The 20,359-nt window shown below is 46.7% G+C and overlaps 2 protein-coding genes across 4 annotated transcripts; both read right to left on the reverse strand.

The window, feature by feature from the left end:
- Positions 1 to 2,010: 2,010 nt before the first annotated feature.
- LOC123055028 (uncharacterized) lies at positions 2,011 to 6,814 on the reverse strand. Of its 3 annotated transcripts, XM_044478934.1 has the most exons (4): positions 6,586 to 6,814; positions 6,304 to 6,494; positions 6,016 to 6,200; positions 2,011 to 2,303 (listed from the first exon to the last, which is right to left on the reverse strand). In XM_044478934.1, exons 1-3 carry the CDS (start codon positions 6,695 to 6,697, stop codon positions 6,036 to 6,038), a joined length of 468 nt encoding a protein of 155 aa, XP_044334869.1. In that variant the 5' UTR covers positions 6,698 to 6,814; the 3' UTR covers positions 2,011 to 2,303; positions 6,016 to 6,035. The 3 variants fall into 3 exon arrangements, with proteins under 3 accessions (XP_044334869.1, XP_044334870.1, XP_044334868.1); XM_044478935.1 differs by lacking the exon at positions 2,011 to 2,303 and having other exon boundaries at positions 5,838 to 6,161; XM_044478933.1 differs by lacking the exon at positions 2,011 to 2,303 and having other exon boundaries at positions 5,838 to 6,200.
- On the reverse strand, positions 2,904 to 5,808 carry LOC123055027 (pentatricopeptide repeat-containing protein At1g03560, mitochondrial). Its single transcript, XM_044478932.1, has one exon. The coding sequence runs from the start codon at positions 5,398 to 5,400 to the stop codon at positions 3,469 to 3,471; it is 1,932 nt and encodes a 643-aa protein (XP_044334867.1). The 5' UTR covers positions 5,401 to 5,808; the 3' UTR covers positions 2,904 to 3,468.
- Positions 6,815 to 20,359: the final 13,545 nt, after the last annotated feature.

The following is a 20,359-nucleotide window of genomic DNA, read 5'->3' on the forward strand; positions in this document are numbered from 1 at the left end:
TCTCGTGTCTGCTTTTTGACAGTGGTGGGAGGCCGACTAGCATGGTGGAGTGGGTCACCGTTGGTTTGATTGTAATTTGTTGGCGTGTTTCTGTGATGTTTTGTCCCGCCGTTGATGAGAGTGGGTGTGGCCCCATTATGTCTGTTTTTGAGTGGGCTTTCGCCATGTGCCGAGAGCGGGTGCGGCCATGCGGAGTCTTTGCTCGAGTAGGTTTGGTCATGTTTGTATCGGTTTTCACTAGATTTTTTGTAATTAACCGTGCAATATTTTTCTTCTTAGTTATTTAAATGGACAAACGCCGGATGCGCGTTGATTTAGCAAGAACAATATGCTTCTCTTCAGCTGCTCAACAATAAATAAAAGCGACGATCCACCAGCACAAGCGGATGCACGAGGCTAGCTAGGGAATGCAATGCATGGAAGCTTCATCGATCATCCGAGTTGCGTTTTGAACCGAGTTCTCCCCGCCCCCCAACGATTTTCCTCCTCCGCCTCTCCCCGCTTCCAGATGGCGCCACATCGTACGTGCCTATGCGCGCGCCCAAGTTCCCGACGGCCGGCGACGACGGCGCTCGCATCCCGGTCCTGCTCGCCCTCGCCGCCGCCGCCGTCGTACACCCCGGGCGCGCGCTCGCCTCCGTCCCGCTGCGGCATCATGCTGGCAGACCACCCCTTCTTCCCTGGCTTCGGCGTGGGCGACGAGCGCTGCAGCCGGCCGTATGGCGGGCACTACGAGGAGTACACATCGCAGGATTACACTCCGTCGGCCCCTCCGCCGTCGCCGGATCACACTTCGCCGGGCCCTCCGCCGTCGCCCGACTACGCTCCCTCGTGCCCTCCGCCGTCGCCGGATTACTCTCCCTCGGGCCCTCCGGCGTCGCCGGATTACGCTGCCTCGGGCCGTCCGCCGTCGCCGGATTACGCTCCCTCGTGCCCTCCGCCGTCGCCGGATTACGCTGCCTCGGGCCGTCCGCCGTCGCCGGATTACGCTCCCTCGTGCCCTCCGCCGTCGCCGGATTACACTTGGTCACCAGAGCCTGCTGCTTGGTTCGCTTCCCCGGCGACGACGCCTTCTCCGCGACCCGCGTCCCCAGACCCAGAGTACACGCCGTCAGAGCACGCTGCTGCTGCATCACCTTACTACACTTGGTCAACTCCTCCTCCGCACGCTTCTTCTCCGGATTACACGCCCAATACGCCGTCTCCGCCCCCCTGGTGCTGGTGCTGCTCTCCGGCGCCGAGTCGCGCGCGCCGCCGTATCACACACCGCCGCCTCCTTCTGGCGGCGCCGCGTCGCCGGACTACACGCCCAGCATGCTGCCTCTGTTGCCCATGGTGTTAATTAGAAGCCTTGTCGCCCACGTCGGCACCGCGTCGCAGCCACCAGAGGAGATCAATCGCGGCGGACGTCGGCGAGCCTTGGGATGTTGGCATCTTGTAAACTGTAATAGGAGAGAAACATATTGACATATTGTATTACTCTGCATCAAAAGATGAATATATTGGTATAGCTTTTGTTGAAGATGCGAGATTGTTCTCTTCTTTTGCTTCCTGTTTTTTATGGCCGGAGCCCTTTGTTTCTGATGGATGCAAATTGTAATTGCCTACGTGATTTGATGAAAGTCATCCTGGCACTTGTCATGTTCTGTGACTGTCATGTCTGAGAGAAGCATATGGTCGCCCTGCAAAGACAATAGGGATGCATAATAATGATGTAGTACAAACAAATCTGTGTGGCTTGCACATAAAATTTCAAGTGAACATCTCTCAAAAAAAAATCCAACTGGACAAAAAATTAGATGAACCTTTTCCGAGTAAAGCAAGCAGCATTGCAGAAATGTTACTCATACATTAAAAATCAAAATTATTTTATGTAGACCTTTATTTGGTTGTGCACATAGCCAACTGAAAGTTTTAACATAGACGCACAACATTCTTCTCGGTTTCATCAGAATATTTCTTTGCTCATAGCGAGCCCGAGAAGGAAGCTCGATCATGTTCTCTTGGAAATGCATACTTTGTTAGATAGTTCCTTACCTACTTCTTTCAAATATTGCAGCATTTGTTTGGTCTCATTGACAAGCATTGTGTTTCAACCAAAGCAGCCACTTTCCCGCATACTGGTACTTTCAAGTATTCATCGGTGGCCTCCAGATTGCAGAACTTTTTATCTAAAATTTGTCTTCACAATAACTGCACAACGCCCTGGAATGCATCATGGTAAATGTTTCTGGATGAGAATCCCAACAGCAGTATAGCACTGATCCTTCACGCTCTGTTCATCTTTCTTTTGATGGCTCTAGCTGGAGCAGAAAAAAAAACATAGACGAGGAATTAAGGTAAATATTTTTTTACAGGAGAGATCGAGGCATGTGCAATGTATTTTTACAGTCAGCAGTTCCTGGGAGAGGCACAAAACATGCTTAATAGCCCTGAAGTAAAATCAAATAGGTTTTTCTTGCAACGGTCGCTAAATTTTCAAAATGCAAATGCAAGCATTTAACTAAGAGCAATCCTAGTTTTCTGTAACATTATGAAGAGAGAGAGAGAGAGATCATAGGTTAGTTGAAATTTTAAGAGTGAACAAAATAGTAAGTATCATCGACAGAGAGAAAATGCAGTGCATCAACTATCTCACAGTTATTAAACAAACTATTTTATATCTGGTTTGTGTTGCACTCCTTGGTCACGCCTTCTTGTTGCATAAATGCATAAACGCTGAGATTGGGTATTCCCAGAGGCAAGCAGCCAAGTACTTGGCCACAAACTTGGATACTCTGAATAGGCCTGAATATGTGATGTGTAACAAAAAAGGGGGAAACTCATATGACCCTCAGGCCTCAAACTTGTCATTTTAATTTTGAATGTGGCATCATCAAACAGCAGCGATGAGTGGTACGAAGTTTAAAGCATACTGTATCAATTGTCAGCTGAAATTCTCACAAGGCTGGTACTTTACCGGAAGCAATTTTATGTGCTCCCTTAATTTCCCTTTCCCCGAGAAGGGAGACACAATTAACAAAATCGTCGAAACATCAAGTGACAGCTGTTTTGCATCAAGTTTAGCCAGATAAGTTGCAGCCTCTGCAACTGCACATTTTTCCAGCAACACCCTGACCGCTTGATTTAGTAGTCTGGGACTTATGTTTTGATCCTGTCCCTTGAACAACAATGGGCGGCCCACATTTCCTGGAATCTAGTAGCACACAAGATCTCTCGTGTGCGAGGCTCATGTACCAAGCAATTTTGTTTCCCCTTGACTGCTCAAATCTGGAAGAGTTTTAAGCTTTTTGGCTCCAGAACAATGTCAAAATTCATTCCTGTTGGTGTGGAGCCTTTTCAGAACATGGTCTAGAGCATGATGCGATGCCTCGGTGTAGCCTATGGCATGTCTTCGCACTTCCAGTAAATCTTTCGCACCTCTTCATGTCTTTGCACCACTGAGAAGTGAGAACAAACATCAGCGGCTCAGGCAAACAGCGTCTGAAACTTCACTCTTCTCTTGATGCTGCCAGATCTTTCATACCCAATGCCTATCTTACTATGCACCAGCTTGACAGCTAGATCAGTATTCCCCGCTTTCCTGAGTGCGTTGATCATCATTGTTCGAACCCTGCCAGGTATCTCACGGCCCTTTCCTACGATGCCATCTGCCAATTTGCAGGCCTGCTTGAATCTGCCGGCCCTGCACAGAGCATTGATCATGTCCTCGTGTGCCGTCTCAGGAATCACACCCATTGGAGCCAGTTCATCCAATATCCTGCATGCTCGGCTGTATTTGCCAGAAAGACATAGCCCGTTGGCAAGGGCCCTGAAAGCTGCAGCTGTGGGAGTGATCCCCTTGTCGATCATCGCATCCCACAACTTCAGCGCCTCCTCATTCTTGTGTTCCTTGAACAAACCATCGATCAGTATGGTATACGTGTAAACAGTCTGATCACAGCCATCATCTTCCATTCTCTTGTACAAGGCACAAGCATCATCCGTCCTTCCTGCTTTAGCTAAACCATCAATCAGCACGTTGTAGCAATATGAGTCCGGCACAAAACCTTTAACTTTCATCTCCTCGAAGAGCTCCTGTGCTTGGTCGACCATTCCAGCTTTCCCAAAGCCATCAATCAGGCTTGTATAGAAGATAGGGTTCACTGCAATACCTTTCTCCACACAACTCCTGAAACATGAAATGGCCTCATCCAGCCTCCCAAACCGGCACAAGCAGTTAACAATCACTCCATATGTGACGGCGTCGAGCTCAAGCCCGCTACTCTTCATCCTCTCAAAGAGTGACATTGCCTCGGTCTCCCTTCCAAATTTACCCATTGAATCAATGAGCGCAGTGTACATGGCTGCTTTGGCTGGGCAACCACGCTTCAGCATTCTCTCGAACACGGCCATCCCCTCAAACGGCTTCCCATCCTTGCAGAGCGCGCCGATCACCAGCACATATGCATGCTGCGGAATGTCCTTGCCAATTCCCCTCTCTTCCATTTCTTGGAACAATGCCACGCACTGTGAAAACGTGCCCTCGCTGTAATGGCACTGCATCAGTGTAAGGTACGTTATCTTGTCGGGCGACAGCTCCTCCTGTTCCCTCATGTGATCGAGCCGAGCCATCGCATCCTGCACCCTCCCGGCGCGGCAGTACCCCTTGATGAGAATGTTGTAGGAGACCACGTCAGGGCGAACCGGGTCTTCCGTGGACATTGCGTCGAACACGTTGACGGCGGTGTCAAGGAGGCCCGCGTTGACGAGGCCGTCGAGGAGGCAGTTGTAGGTGACCCTGGACGGCTCGACGCCGGCGAGGCGCATGCCGTTCCACGCCCACAGCAGCTCGTCGGCGAGGCCGAGGGCCGCGAGGCTACGGACCAGCGACGCGGCCGACGGCGGCGTGAGGTGCCGCAGCAGGCCGTCCCCGTCCCCGCGGGCGCGCAGCTCGGCGACGAGCCGCCCCGCGTGGCCGGCGGCGTCGGGGGTGGCCTCCCTGGCGCGCGCGAAGGAGTGGAGCAGCGAGACGTAGCAGCCGAGGAGGTGCTGCGGGTGGGCGGCGAGGTCGTCGGTGCCGCCGGGCAGGGCGCGGAAGAAGCGGAGCGACGGGAGCGGGTGGGGCAGGAGCTGCGGGGAGCGCAGCGCGGCGGCGACGAAGGCCGGGGAGAGGCGCAGGAGGAAGGTGCGGCAGAAGGCGCGCAGGTCGGCGGCGAGCGTGGCAGGCGGCGCGCGGAGGACCAGGGAGACGACGCGCGGCAGCCACGGCGACGGGGTGGGCGGCGCGGCCGAGGAGGCGGTGTACGGGCTCGGGTCGGCGAGGTCGGTGTACGGCTCGATCCACTCCGGCGGAGGGTGGCCGCCGCCGTGGGGGCCCGACGCCCGCCGGCCGCGCGGGACGCTGCAGAACCTTCGCATCGCTGCAGAGGTGTTGGACGAAGAGAGCGTGGAGGCGTTCTTGAGGCTAGATTTTGCTCTTTGTCAGTTGTCACGCTTACTTTTCCCAGGGAATTTTCGCACATAATCGCAGCGACAACTTTGCTGGATTGAAAATTTTGTAAGGGGTAATGTTACCCATCTGACGTTCGCTGGGAGAGGGGTGGCAAGCGAACGCCATTTGATAGCAGTTGTATCTGTGAGGAGCGATCAAACGACGGCAGTTTTAAATCGAAAAATGCCCTCCATGAAGAAAATGTCTGAAGAATCTGTCACCAACTAAAAATACCATCTAAAATGTTTGCAAATGCCACCCTCCCTGACGAACGTTGGCCGGTTAGCAGGATACGTCCTGAAAGCTCCATCTTCCTACCCTGGCGAAATCGACCTACTGCAAGAGAATTTTCATGCCAAGAACATAATGTAAGTAGAGTATATCCGTAGCTTCAGTGCAATCCACAAAAAAGGCAATGAAGCATCATCTGTCATGCGTGTATGGAAGCATTACAGATGGTCATCAGGCATTCAGGCGCGATGATGCAATCGTGCAACTGCACTACATACTTGTCTCAACTACAGGAAAGGAAAGAGCAGCACCCGAACCAAAGACGGCGGGGTCAGATGGGCGGCGGGTCGTCCCACTGCAGGACGGCGGTGTCGAGGTTCTGCTCCCGCTTGAGCTTGTCCTTGAGGAACCAGTCGCACACCCGCCCGGCGTTGAGCTCCTCGATCGCCACCCCCTCCTGCTCCGAGATCACCCGCAGCAGGTTCAGCGACGAGATCTGACCAATCCCTCCCAAGAATCATTCGTATCAACACATGCTAACCATGATGTTCTTAATAAAATCCAGGTAAACACATGGCTGCAAACTGCAAACAACTCACGGTGAGGCGGCAGAGGAAGCGCTCGTGGGTGCTGAGCCCGGACATCTCCACCAGCCCGGCCTCCTCCAGGCTCAGGAACGTCCTCTTCTCCTTCTCCTGCTGCTTCTTCTCGCCGTCACCGCTCTGCTGCTTCTCTTCCTGGCACCTCGTCCTCACCGCCGTCCGCTTTGACGCCGCCGCTCCCGCCCTCGCTGCGAGCGCGGTGGTGCACGCAGTCAGTCACGGGCACGTACTTGCAGGCACGAATTTAAGCCGGTGCAGAGCGGCGGGTGGTCGACTAACCTGGACTGCAAAGGAAAGCTCGTCGGAGCGACGGCCCGGGCAGCGGGAGCGCCGCCCGCCGCGCTGCGTGGGGTTTGCACGGCGCCACCATGTGGTGCTGCTGCTGCTGCATGATAGCTCACGAGGTTCCTGGCGAGGCGAGCCGGAGGGAGTCGGAAGACGACGACGATGGGTGTCCGGTGCGAGCAGATAACGTTCCATCGCCACGTCCGGATTTCCTACCCCTCTGACCGAGAACGCTCCGGAAGAAAAGAGTAAAATGCATCATAAGTCCTAAAACTATGGACGTGTGTCAATTCAGTCCTATAACTTTGAAACTGCAATTTTAGGTCCTAAAACTATTGGAGGTGTGTCATTTTAGTCCTATAACTTTGAAACTGTAGTTTTAGGTCCTAAAACTATTGAAGGTATGTCAGTTTAGTCCCATAACTTTGAAACTACAGGCAATGAGTGGCATGATGGCTTGAGCTCCAACGAGGAGAGTAGACTGGCCACACAGGTGATGGACGTGCATGTTGCAACACACATTGTGACGTCAAAGTGTATGGACCACTTCTGGGGAAGTAAACACATATAAAGAGCTCATTTGAAAAAATGCACCATAGATGCTAGCCATGCAAGCTTAGGACCTGAGATGAACAAACTTACATAATTTTGGGACCCAAAACTATAGTTACAAAGTTATAGGACTAAGCTGACACACCTTCAATAGTTTTAGGACCCAAAACTGCAGTTTCAAAGTTATAGGACTAAACTAACACATCTTCAATAGTTTTAGGACTTATGGTGCATTTTACTCGGAAGAAAACAACAAATCCTGAACCAGAATGCTTGATCCACAACACAAGGCTAGCAGCCAGCCAGCCAGCCGCTGGCCCTGACCCCGAGCCGTGCAACCCTCAGTTTTACCAAACGAAGCTAAGTAACGGGTGACAGACACCGTTTGCAACAACTAGTCCAATGTGAACACCTACTTTCACGAACTCACAAATGAATCGTATTTTTTTTACAGAACAAATCGGCGAAACCAAACGCAAACAGAAAGAAATTTGTCGGAGAGAAAAGGGGCCGGAGGGTTTGCTATACATCGGGTGTGCGGCGCATCAGGGCAGCTCCAACACGAATCACCAAACGGACGGCACCAAATGGTTGTGAACACGTCCGGACGTGTCCATGGACAGCGCGCGGGTCCGATCGGCCATCCAACCATAGGCACGAAATGTCCGCCTGCTCGATCTTTTTTCCTATGCCTGGAGTATTGAAAATAACCAAACATAAATAGCACGATTCTTCGGTGATTCGAAGATAAATATTCCGATGCAACAATAATTCAAATGTAAATATTGCAATCCAAACATAAAGTTCGGGAATTATTCCAGATTTGAATTCAACTTATTCGAACATATGTTCTACTTGTCTCCTTGCAATGCTCACATATGCTCAATTTGATCATTTCGAAGTTGCGCATAAGTTCCTCGATGGCGAATTTGGTAATGCATTTGGAGAAAACTTCAAATGTCACCGTCCCCCCCCTCCCCCCCAGTTTGGTGCCAAATCGTGGGATTTCGAGCGTCCAAACTTTTTCGGACAAATTAGGTGTCCCTCGTTGGATGGCCAAAGGTGTCCGGACACTTCGGTCTAGACATTTGCAGGCAATTTGGTGATCTGCGGTTGGCGATGCCCTTAGCGCCAATGCAAGGTGGCATGATATATGCGTGTACACCGACGTCGACAACACTCCTGTAGTTGCTGATTTCAACGGAGATGCTCGTGGGTGAAAAAATAACCCTCGGCGCCACGATGCTCCCCTCCCCATCCTTCTCCGCGCCAGTTCAGTTTCTCCTCGGGATATTCGACTCAATGTGAAATGTCACTAAGGGCTAAGTGTTGAAGAGAAATAGAGATTTAAGTATATCAAGTGACTTATATTAATGTCGAGTTGGGTATCTATATCTCCCCGACAGGCATGTACATACGTTGGTTACAATGATTCCATCTGTTCTAAGAGGCATGATGCCCCTTCAACATCAACAACCTTTGGCAAAGCTGACTTATAAGTAGTCAGTACATAGGAAATCCTAACTGCTATGTTAGCATAAAAGTAACGCTGACTTCTAACTATTAATATTTCCTAACACTTCCCTTGGACAACGATGTTTCTTAGCTTCACTGTCTTGAGAGTGCTGGATCGTCTTGCCTTTTTATTGATAGTCCTTGCTCTTGAAACTTCACGAATCTTTGATCTTGTACTAGTTAAGTCCTTCAAAATCATGTGGGAAAAGTATAAGGAGAACTATAGAAATTTGATATACCATTAGTGTATAATCAATTGTCATATTAAAACCTATATGAGAAACCCTTTGGAAAACTCATAAGGAAAATAGTACAATACTTTATTGACGAGATGATAATTAATAAGTTAAGTTCCAGGAGATTTCTCCCCCCGAACTTTGCAAATTCTGTAGTCAGCTCCTGCCAATGCCATGATGCATTTTTGAAATGTTGTTGTTGGTAAAGACTTAGTGAACAAATCTGTAAGATTATCACACGATTTTGTTTGCAAAATATCAATTTCTTCATTTTCTAATAATTCATGAGGAAATAATAGTTTTGGAGCAACATGTTTTGTGATACTACTTTTAATATACCCCAGATGCATTTGAGTAACACATGTACAACATTATCCTCATAGATAATGGTTGGTGATTCTAATGAGCCGATACGCATGATGTTTGAATATCATTGATTACTCCGCGAAGCCATGCACATTCACACGATTCTTCATATAATACAATTATTTTAGAGTGGTTAGTGGAAGTTGCTACTAAAGTCTGTATTGTTGACTTCCATGAAATTGCAGTTTCACCATATAAAAATGCAAACCCTGTTTGTGAGATGACATTAATTATGGGGATCAAAAAGATAACCATCATCAGTATAACCAATCGGGGCCATTTCTTGTTTTTTCCCCTATAGAATAAACTAATAACTTTAGTACCATGCAATATCTGAGATATTCTTTACTCCTACCAAATGTCATTTTGTTGGACCTGCGATATGTCTAGCCAACAAATTTACTGCAAAGGCAATGTCTTTTCTAGTACAATTTGCGAGGTACATTAGTGCTCTTATGGCATTAAGGTATACACTTATGACATTATGTCTTGTGTACATATTTGCAAGACTTTTAGCGGCTTTTCTAGTGGTCCATTTCTGGACTTACTTGTATATTTACCAATTATCCCGATCACAAACAAGGGCACGTTCATATTTAAATACACACATTGCTTCTGATAGCTGAAGCATAAGGAACAAACATTATCTAATTAGTACATAATGGTTCCTTGGACACTAAAATGTCCACCTTTGTTGCCCTTAACTTTAGTAGCAGGTGCGATAGAGTAATACCACGGAATATTTTCTTTCGTACTCTATTGACGTATGTCGTCATAATAGAACTTTGACTCCTTCTGGACCTATATCTTGGGGAAACTCGATACAAACAAAGTATAAGGCATCACCATGATCCTTTATGTCGTAAAGAGAAGATAGAAATTTCTTGACCTGCCAAAAAAATTCCATCTTCGCAAGGTAGTAAACTTAATCCCCCTCGTTTTATAGTATGAGTGCCCCAATGCTCTTCTTATTTCAGAATTGAATTTCTTGAGGCAACATACCTTATGTTAACTTCATATATCTGACGAAACCTTACGGTTCAGTCATACACTACATTCTTAACTTAGTCAACACAATAGCATGTTATAATGATAACCCAAGCATCACAATAACTCGCCAAGGAAAATCTATTGAGTTTCATATGTCATTAGAGCTCGTTATCACGCAAGCCTCTAAGATGATCATTCACACACATTATCAATCACAGGGTAATTGTTAAGTCTCAACATTAAGGAGACAACATTATGAGCATCACAAAAACATCAAGCATGTATTATCCATGCAATGAGATGAATCAAAGAGATGCTTAATCCATATTCATAAATAACACATGAAAATAATCAACGTTGGTCAGAATAGCATCATATGCCATCATAACATTTTTTTATTAAATCTCTAGTCAAAACTTCTCATCAGTTCCATTTTGACCAGAGAGACATAAAATCACATAATTATGAGCAAGAACTTTGGCTAAATTAATAGCTAACATGAATTAACATAAAGTGACAACATAAAACCATGTTTGCCATCATACACAATGATACCTTTTGTCACTAAAGTTGATACCGATAATAACAGTGAACATAAGTGTGAAAAATATCATTAAAATTCCCAATGACATAAATGAAAAGGACATGGAATTAACATAAAAATATACATGTCATTGCCACTGAGTAAACACCAAAATTGAAATTTATAGTGAAAAATGACATTAAAATTATCGTCAGGATATGATAAGATTTTCCAAATAATAAATCTGAACATAAATTTACATAAGGATTCACATATAGGGATGGCAATGGGTAGGGTATGGGCGGGTACAACCTCCAAACCCATACCCATAGAAACTTTCTATACCCACCCACTTCAATACCCATGGGCATAAATTGATACCCATGCCCATACCCATCGGGTATCCTGTAACCAATGGGTATCCATTGGGTACCATATATAGCATTTAAATTTTGATTTTTTTTAGAGAAATGAGTCTGAAATTCAAGTGATATGGACGGTCATTATGGCACCAACATAGTCTCCTCCGATGGTGGCTTCTTGGAGGCATCAAGGGATTATGAGCAGCGGTTGGTGGAAGCCCGACGTAGTGGGAATGAGCAGCTGGAATTGGGGGTCACTGGGTCGAGAGTTTAGAGGAGTCCGATGGCGATGAGTCAAGATTTCATTGTTTCAAGAAGTTATATATATAGGACGTCAGAGGAGTGTCGAGCAGGCGATTGCAGGCCTATGACCTATGGCTGGTTTAGAGAATACAAGATTTAGGGTTGGGCCATAGGAGTTAGATGCTTACCCCACATGTCATAGGAATAATTTGGATTTATTAATTTCTTTTGGGTATCCATTGGGTTACCCATGGGCGCAATTGAATACCCATGCCCTACCCATAGATTTTGCGGGTATGGATACCCATTACCCGTGGGTACAATATCTTTCCAAGTCATGCCCATGCCCATTGTTTTGCCCATGGACATAAATATTAATTGCATAAAAATAGTCCTGTCAACTAAACATCAATGTGTGTGCAACTAGACTACATTGCCGCGCCAACTAAGCATATGTTTGTGCAACTAGTGTCCTGCCAACTAAACATCAATGTGTGTGCAACTAGACTAAACTACAAGCCAACTGAGCATATGCCAACTAAACATCAATGTGTGTGCAACTAGACTAAACTACAAGCCAACTGAGCATATGTGTGTGCAACTAGTCTTCCTGCCAACTAAACATCAATGTGTGTGCAACTAGACTACATTACAAGCCAACTAAACATCAATGTGTGTGCAACTAGACTACATTACAAGTGGAGGTTGAACATCGACTTTCTCGGGGCAATAGACTAGTTGCACATCAAAGTTGTCGTGGTTGCTAGGTTGCAACCTCATACGAATGTGCAGCTCCAAACATTAGTTTTGGAAAAAGTTGCACGATGTAGTACTAAAGTTGCACAATATATCATCAAAGTTGCATAAAAAAATTTGTTGTAACATACCCATATGGGATCTAGTTTCAAAGATCTCGTCACGAAGAACCCAACGATGAAGACGGATTTGAATTCCGACATGTGGTTTGAAAGATATGACTTTTTAAAAATTGAAGATCCGGAATAAATACACGTGAATCTGTTTTGTTGTCCATCAGATATAATAAGTTTGACTGCATTTAATGATCAATCACATGCACTAGCAAACAAATCCTACACATGCATGTGTGTGGCAGAGCGCGGCCCTCGTTTTCTCCAGAAGGTGCGCGTGCACTTCGAAGATTTTAGGGAAATTTTTTGGCCCAAAATGTTTTTTTACCCACGGTTAGGCCAAGCTCAGCAGCTAAAACACTTTTTTTTTGAGAATTAGCAGCTAAAACACTTAAAAAGAAAAAAACTGTTGGCTTGGCTAAGACAACCTGGGCCGAAGCCCATGACCACTTTCGGTCCCTTAAGCCGCCTGCAGCCCATCTGCTGCACCGCGCTGGTCTGAGCCGTCGATCCAACCGGACGGCTGAGATCGATCCAGGCCAGATCAAAACGGCCAGCCGAGGGACCCTACCTCATTTCTCTCCTCTCCCCTGTTTTTCTCGGTCCCGTTCTGGAGAGGCGACATCGACGGCGACGCGCTGCCCCCCTTCTTCCATGGCTGCGTGGTGGCTTTGCTCACCGGAGCAACGTTCCATGGACTTGGTCCGGCGCGCTCCTCCGTCGAGCATGGCTGTCGGCGCCGCATTCGTTCGGGACAGCGAGGGGAAGGATATCTGCTTCGTGCGGATCCATTAGTCGGCGACGGCGGCGAGCACAACCAGGCGGTCGAACAGGCGCGCGTCCATGAGCACGGCGGCGGCATTCCGCGCGTCGCTCAGGTGGGAGGCGACGGCGTCCTGGCACTCTCGCACTCGCATAGCGGTGAGTGCCTAGCGGGCCCCGAAGGGAAAAGGCGATGATGTGGCGCGTTAGTGAGATATATTCTTGATCCCAATCTGTGTGCTTTCATGCTCAATTGGGTGCGAAAACCTAATTGCAAAATTAGGGTATCGAATTGGGGAAACTTTTTTGATCTAGGGTCTCGGAAATTGGGGATGTTCTTCTGATTATGTGCTCTTGATTCCCTTTTTTCTAATTAGCCTGACTCAGTACTGAAAACTAATAAATGTTTTGTACATAAATGTTAGCATTAGACCTTAACTTAGATTAATTAAAATTGACGAACACAGGTAGTACTTATCATAGCCAATTAGAATGAATCTTGAATATCAACAGTGGGCAATTTAGATGAACTTAAAACAGTAGCAGCATATTGGCAAACAGAGTTGTAAAAATCAATCTTAAACATAATTCCCTAAACATAAGACTGATATACTAATCATGAATTTGGGATCTATTACAATCAGGGAGGCGTCTGATACCATTGTTAAAATATTTGCATCACTAGGATGCGTCTTCCTGAGGAGACTCGGCGGGCACCTCACCGGCCGGCAGCTCAACCCCTTCCCCACCCACATCCCCTCACTGCCGCCGGTAATCGACGTCGGGCAAAGCCTGCCGGCGGCTGGCGGCGGCGGGATCCGCTCTCTCCAGCGAAGCTCGCCACACAACTCCCCTGTTTTCCTCCCTCCACCTCCCACCACGCCGGCCATCTCCTCCGTCTGCCCGGATCCGCCCGTCCTCCCCACTCACCTGCCTCGGTGCTCGCCGGATCTGGCTGAGCGCGCCCTTTGCGGCGTGTGGCTGCCTTTGGGTCGATGCCCCCACGCGGATCCAGATCCATTTGTGCCGTGACCTCCTTCGCTCGATCTGCTCCGCCCTCCCCGGCTCCGTCTGCACCAGCTGCACGACGTGCGCTCCGGGTGGCGCCCCTTTGTTCAGTGCGTGCCCCAAAACCGTGGTGGTCATCAGGCTGGCTCGGGGTCTTCCACCTCTGCGCCCGTGCGCCGCATCCCTCCGCTCCGGCAAAACTACCCTTCCGCGCGTCGTGCGTCCGGCTGTTCGCGGCCTGCTGCTCTCTTGAGCCGCCACGCCACCCAGGCAGGGCTGCGCCGCCACTGGCGTGGCGCGTGTGTCGGCCGTCGCCCACACCACCCCTCCCTCTGATCCATGCTCATGGGTGCTCGGTGGATTGTCGCGGTTCCCCTGACTCGGGCGGGCCATGCGGCTCCGGCGCCCTCGACCTGGTCGCCTCCGCTGCCGGGCTTTGCAGCTGCGTTTGGTTTGTGCCCGTGTCAGCGGCGTCTAGCATGGAGGACTGCTGCCCCTCGCCGCAGTTCCCTCTGACCTTCGGCTCTCTGTCTCCGGGAGAAATCCCTTCGCTGGTTCCTTGCCAGCGGCAGCAACGGCGATGCCTTCCCGGCGCCGCTTCATCTTCTTGGAGGCGCCGCTGTGGAGTTAAGTGTAGCTATGGTTTTGGACGAAAGTCCTGCGATGATGGCGCCTGTGGGCGTCATTCAACCTTCCTGAAGGTGTCGCAAAAACACATGCTTCAATCCACTCACCTACGCCCGCCCATTCCATCATCGACTTTGTCCCTCCGTCGCCACTCACCGCCATCCATCCATCCGTCTGGTGTGTTGTCCATGTTGTGCTTGCTCAGGTCCCTTCCATGCCTGTTGTTGTCTTGCGGCAGGTTGGGGTCAACAGTGGTTTGTGTTGTTGCTGCCCTACTTCCTATGTGTTCGTCTTCGGTGTTGTTCCCCGGTGTCGGCCATATTGCTGTGCATGTTCAAGCCCCTCCCATGGTGGCCGTTGTGTTGCGGTGAGCTTAGTGCTCTTGGTGTTGTCCCGGTTCATCTTTGCTCTTCGACGACGCAAGATGCCTCCACAGCTTGCTAATCATCCCGAATTCCCGTGGCGGAGCTCCAAGTCAAGGTTCGTGTTGTCACTCGTTCGTTGTGGATACTCCTGAGTAGTGTCGTGAGGTTCGGTATGCACGCCGGTGTGGTGCGCTAGGTCGCTTGCTTAGTCCTGGTATTGTGATCCTTCGATGACACCCCTCTTCTACTTGTGCCTCCCTGGTGTTGGTCCTTTGGTCTGCTAGCTAGGTCATCCCTTGTCTGTGGCATCCATTTTTCTTCTTTTCTTCAGTCATTGATGTGCGGCATTTTTTCTCTCTCTTCTTCTGTAACCTTGTTGATTGTACGGTTTTTGGCCCGGTTTCCCTTATAAACGGGGTCAATTTGTTTAGGTTTTCGATCCTGTTTCCCTTATAAACTGGATCATCCAAAGTTAAGAGGTGACTCTTGGCTTTGGTAGCTTTTTGAGCAATATATTCAGGTGGGGACCTCCCTCCCGGTGACCGTTCAAAAAAAAGGATGCCATGCACATTAATAGGTTGCATCTAGACCTCTTAATTGTCATGAATAGAGAGAGATTAGGGATTCATTACTTGTCATAGAAGTTGACATGATCTCCTGCTTGTTGCAGGAGAAATGGAAGGATGATGTAGTCTAAGTAGACGATCTCCTTGATGTCCTGATTTCTTCGGGCCGCCACCGGCACTGTTCTGTGACGGCGGCATGATGACTAAGTCTTCTCACCGTTGCAGCAGCTCCCCCATATCGGATTAGGATAGATTCATGAGGGCTAGTGAACTATATGTAAAACCTGCCCTAAGCCCCCCTTTCCTTTACATTTGAGCAGTTGTACGGGAAGGGACCTAAACCCTCAGTTGGTTTTTGGGCACCCCCAATAAGGGTGCTATCGTTGGGTCCAGAGCGTTGGTTCATGGGCCTCCCCCCCTTTTTTTTTCTCTCGTACGGTTATTTGACTATTTTTTTCTTTTAACCGACATATCAATTCAATAGCTACTACTTTGCAAGCTACTGGAGAAGGCGCTGAAGGGTGCATGCCACCTCCATGTGCTCCGCAGGTTTGCCAATGACGCGGTTGATACGTCTCCATCGTATCTACTTTTCCAAACACTTTTGCCCTTGTTTTGGACTCTAACTTGCATGATTTGAATGGAACTAACCCGGACTGACGCTGTTTTCAGCAGACTTTCCATGGTGTTATTTATGTGCAGAAACAAAAGTTCTCGGAATGACCTGAAACTCCACGGAACATCTATTTGGAAAATAAGAAAAATACTGGAAGAAAAATCCACGTCAGGGGGCCCACACCCTGTCCACGAGGGTGGGGGGCGCGCCTGCCGCCCCTGGGCGCGCCCCCTACCTCGTGGGCCCCCTGGCTCTCCACCGACCTCAACTCCAACTCCATATATTCACTTTCGGGGAGAAAAAAATCAGGGAGAAGGATTCATCGCGTTTTACGATACGGAGCCGCCGCCAAGCCCTAAAACCTCTCGGGAGGGCTGATCTGGAGTCCGTTCGGGGCTCCGGAGAGGGGGATTCATCGCCGTCGTCATCATCAACCATCCTCCATCACCAATTTCATGATACTCACCGCCGTGTGTGAGTAATTCCATCGTAGGCTTGCTGGACGGTGATGGATTGGATGAGATCTATCATGTAATCGAGTTAGTTTTGTTAGGGTTTGATCCCTAGTATCCACTATGTTCTGAGATTGATGTTGCTATGACTTTGCTATGCTTAATGCTTGTCACTAGGGCCCGAGTGTCACTGGACTATGCTTAATGCTTTTCATGAATATATGTGAGTTCTTGATCCTATCTTGCAAGTCTATAGTCACCTACTATGTGTTATGATCCGGCAACCCCGAAGTGACAATAATCGGGACCACTCCCAGTGATGAGCATAGTTTGAGGAGTTCATGTATTCACTATGTGCTAATGCTTTGTTCTGGTACTCTATTAAAATGAGGCCTTAATATCCCTTAGTTTCCATTAGGACCCCGCTGCCACGGGAGGGTAGGACAAAAGATGTCATGCAAGTTCTTTTCCATAAGCACGTATGACTATATTCGGAATACATGCCTACATTACATTGATGAATTGGAGTTAGTTCTGTGTCACCCTATGTTATGATTGTTACATGATGAACCGCATCTGGCATAATTCTCCATCACCGATCCAATGCCTACGAGCTTTTCACATATTGTTCTTCGCTTATTTACTTTTCCATTGCTACTATTACAATCACTACAAAACCCAAAAATATTACTTTTGCAACCGTTACCGTTACTTCCATACTACTTTGCTACTAAATACTTTGCTGCAGATATTAAGTTATCCATGTGTGGTTGAATTGACAACTCAACTGCTAATACTTGAGAATATTCTTTGGCTCCCCTTGTGTCGAATCAATAAATTTGGGTTGAATACTCTACCCTCGAAAACTGTTGCGATCCCCTATACTTGTGGGTTATCAAGACTATTTTCTGGCGCCGTTGCCGGGGAGCATAGCTCTATTCTTTGAGTCACTTGGGATTTATATCTGCTGGTCACTATGAAGAACTTGAAAGACGCTAAGACAACAATTTATCCCTCAACTACGAGGGGAGGTAAGGAACTGCCATCTAGCTCTGCACTTGATTCACCTTCTGTTTTGAGTAAGCTTGCGACACCTAAACCTGCTTCTGCTATTCATTCTGATATGTCACATGTTATTGATGATACCACTTCTGCTATGCATAATACTTATGATGAAACTACTTCTATGCTTGATACTACTGTGCCACTTGGTGAATTTCTTGATGAACAGCTTGCTAGGGTTAGAGAGAATGAAATTATTGATAATATTGATGAAAGTGATGATGAAGACTCTCGACCTAATAAATATGAATTGCCTGTTGTGCCTGAGGGCTATGTTATGGATGAAGCAATTGCTAAAGAAATTTTTGCTTGCAAAGATAGATATGATGTTAAGAAATTATTAGCTAAATGGAAGCAGCAATCTCTTAATGCTAGAATGAAACCTGACCCTGCTTTTGCTACTTCACCTATCTGTGTTACTGATAAGGATTATGAATTCTCTGTTGATCCTGATATAGTTACTTTGGTTGAATTCGATCCTTTTCATGGCTATGAATCTGAAACTGTTGTGGCACATCTTACTAAATTAAATGATATAGCCACCCTGTTCACTAATGATGAGAATTCTCGCTACCTTTATATCCTCAAAATATTTTCGTTCTCATTAAAGGGTGATGCTAAGATATGGTTCAGTTCTCTTGATCCTGGTTGTGTCCGTAGTCCCCAGGATATGATTTATTACTTCTCCGCTAAATATTTCCCCGCTCATAAGAAACAAGCTGCTTTAAGGGATATATACAACTTTCTGCAAATTGAAGAAGAGAGTCTCCCACAAGCTTGGGGGAGGCTTCTCCAGTTACTTAATGCTTTGCCTGATCATCCTCTCAAGAAAAATGAAATACTTGATATCTTTTATAATGGACTAACTGATGCTTCCAGAGATTACCTGGATAGTTGTGCTGGTTCTGTTTTCAGGGAAAGAACATCGGATGAAGCTGAAATTCTATTGAATAATATGTTGACAAATGAAAATAATTGGACACTTCCTGAGCCAGCTCCTGAGACAATTCCTAAACCAACTCCAAAGAAGAGAGGTGTTCTATTTCTCAGTCCTGAAGATATGCAAGAGGCAAAGAAATCCATGAAAGAAAAGGGTATAAAAGCTGAAGATGTTAAGAATTTACCTCCTATTGAAGAAATACATGGTCTTAATTTACCGCCTGTTGAAGAAACATATGATCTTAATCCATCACCTATTGAAGAAGCTCATGGTCTTGATAACCCGACACAGGTAGTAAAGGTAAATTCTCTCTATAGATTTGATAAAGCTCAAATCCCTCCTACTAAAATTGCTAGCCAATGCTTGGATGAGTTTGATAATTTTATGGTTAAGCAAGAAGATTTCAATGCTTATTTTGGTAGACAATTAAAACAAAATGCTTATATGATTGAACACTTGGGTGATTACATGTCTAGAGTTAAAGGTGAACTTTAACTCATTAGTAAACATGCTTCTATGGTTACTACTCAAGTAGAACAAGTACTTAAGGCTCAAAATGATTTGCTCAATGAATTGAATAGTAAGAATAATGATTATTCTGTTAGAATGGCTACTAGAACTGGTAGAATGACTTAGGAACCTTTGTATCCTGAAGGCCACCCTAAGAAAATTGAGCAAGATTCTCAGAGAAATAATATTGATGCACCTAGTCCTTCTAAAAAGAAGAAAAAGAAAAATGATAGGACTTTGCATGCTTCTAGTGAACCTATTGCAGAACCACCTGAGAATCCAAATGATATATCTATTTCCGATGTTGAAACACAATCTGGTAATGAACATGAAACTAATGAAAATGCTAATGATGATGTTCATGATGATGCTCAACCTAGTAATGATAATGATGTGGAAATTGAACCTGCTGTTGATCTTGATAACCCACAATCAAAGAATCAATGTTATGATAAGAGAGACTTTGTTGCTAGGAAACATGGTAAAGAAAGAGAACCATGGGTTCAGAAACCCATGCCTTTTCCTCCCAAACCATCCAAGAAAAAGGATGATCAGGATTTTGAGCGCTTTGCTGAAATGATTAGACCTATCTTTTTGCGTATGCGATTAACTGATATGCTCAAAATGAATCCTTATGCTAAGTACATGAAAGATATTGTTACTAATAAAAGAAAGATACCGGAAGTTGAAATTTCCACCATGCTTGCTAATTACACTTTCAAGGGTGGAATACCAAAGAAACTTGGAGATCCAGGAGTACCTACTATACCATGCTCCATTAAAAGAAACTATGTTAAAACTGCTTTATGTGATCTTGGAGCCGGTGTTAGTGTTATGCCTCTCTCTTTATATCATAGACTTGATTTGAATAAGTTGACACCTACTGAAATATCTTTGCAAATGGCTGATAAATCAACTGCTATACCTGTCGGTATTTGTGAGGATGTGCCTGTTGTGGTTGCAAACATTACTATTTTAACGGACTTTGTTATTCTTGATATTCCCGAGGACGATAGTATGTCTATTATTCTGGGAACACCCTTTTTGAATACTGCAGGGGCTGTTATTGATTGCAACAAAGGCAATGTCACTTTTCATGTTAATGGTAATGAGCATACGGTACACTTTCCGAGGAAACAACCTCCAGTTCATAGTATCAACTCTATTGGAAAAATTCCATCGATTATATTTGGAGGTTTTGAAT

The sequence above is a fragment of the Triticum aestivum genome, chromosome 2D (assembly GCF_018294505.1).
Source record: "Triticum aestivum cultivar Chinese Spring chromosome 2D, IWGSC CS RefSeq v2.1, whole genome shotgun sequence".
NCBI classification, from domain to species: domain Eukaryota; kingdom Viridiplantae; phylum Streptophyta; class Magnoliopsida; order Poales; family Poaceae; genus Triticum; species Triticum aestivum.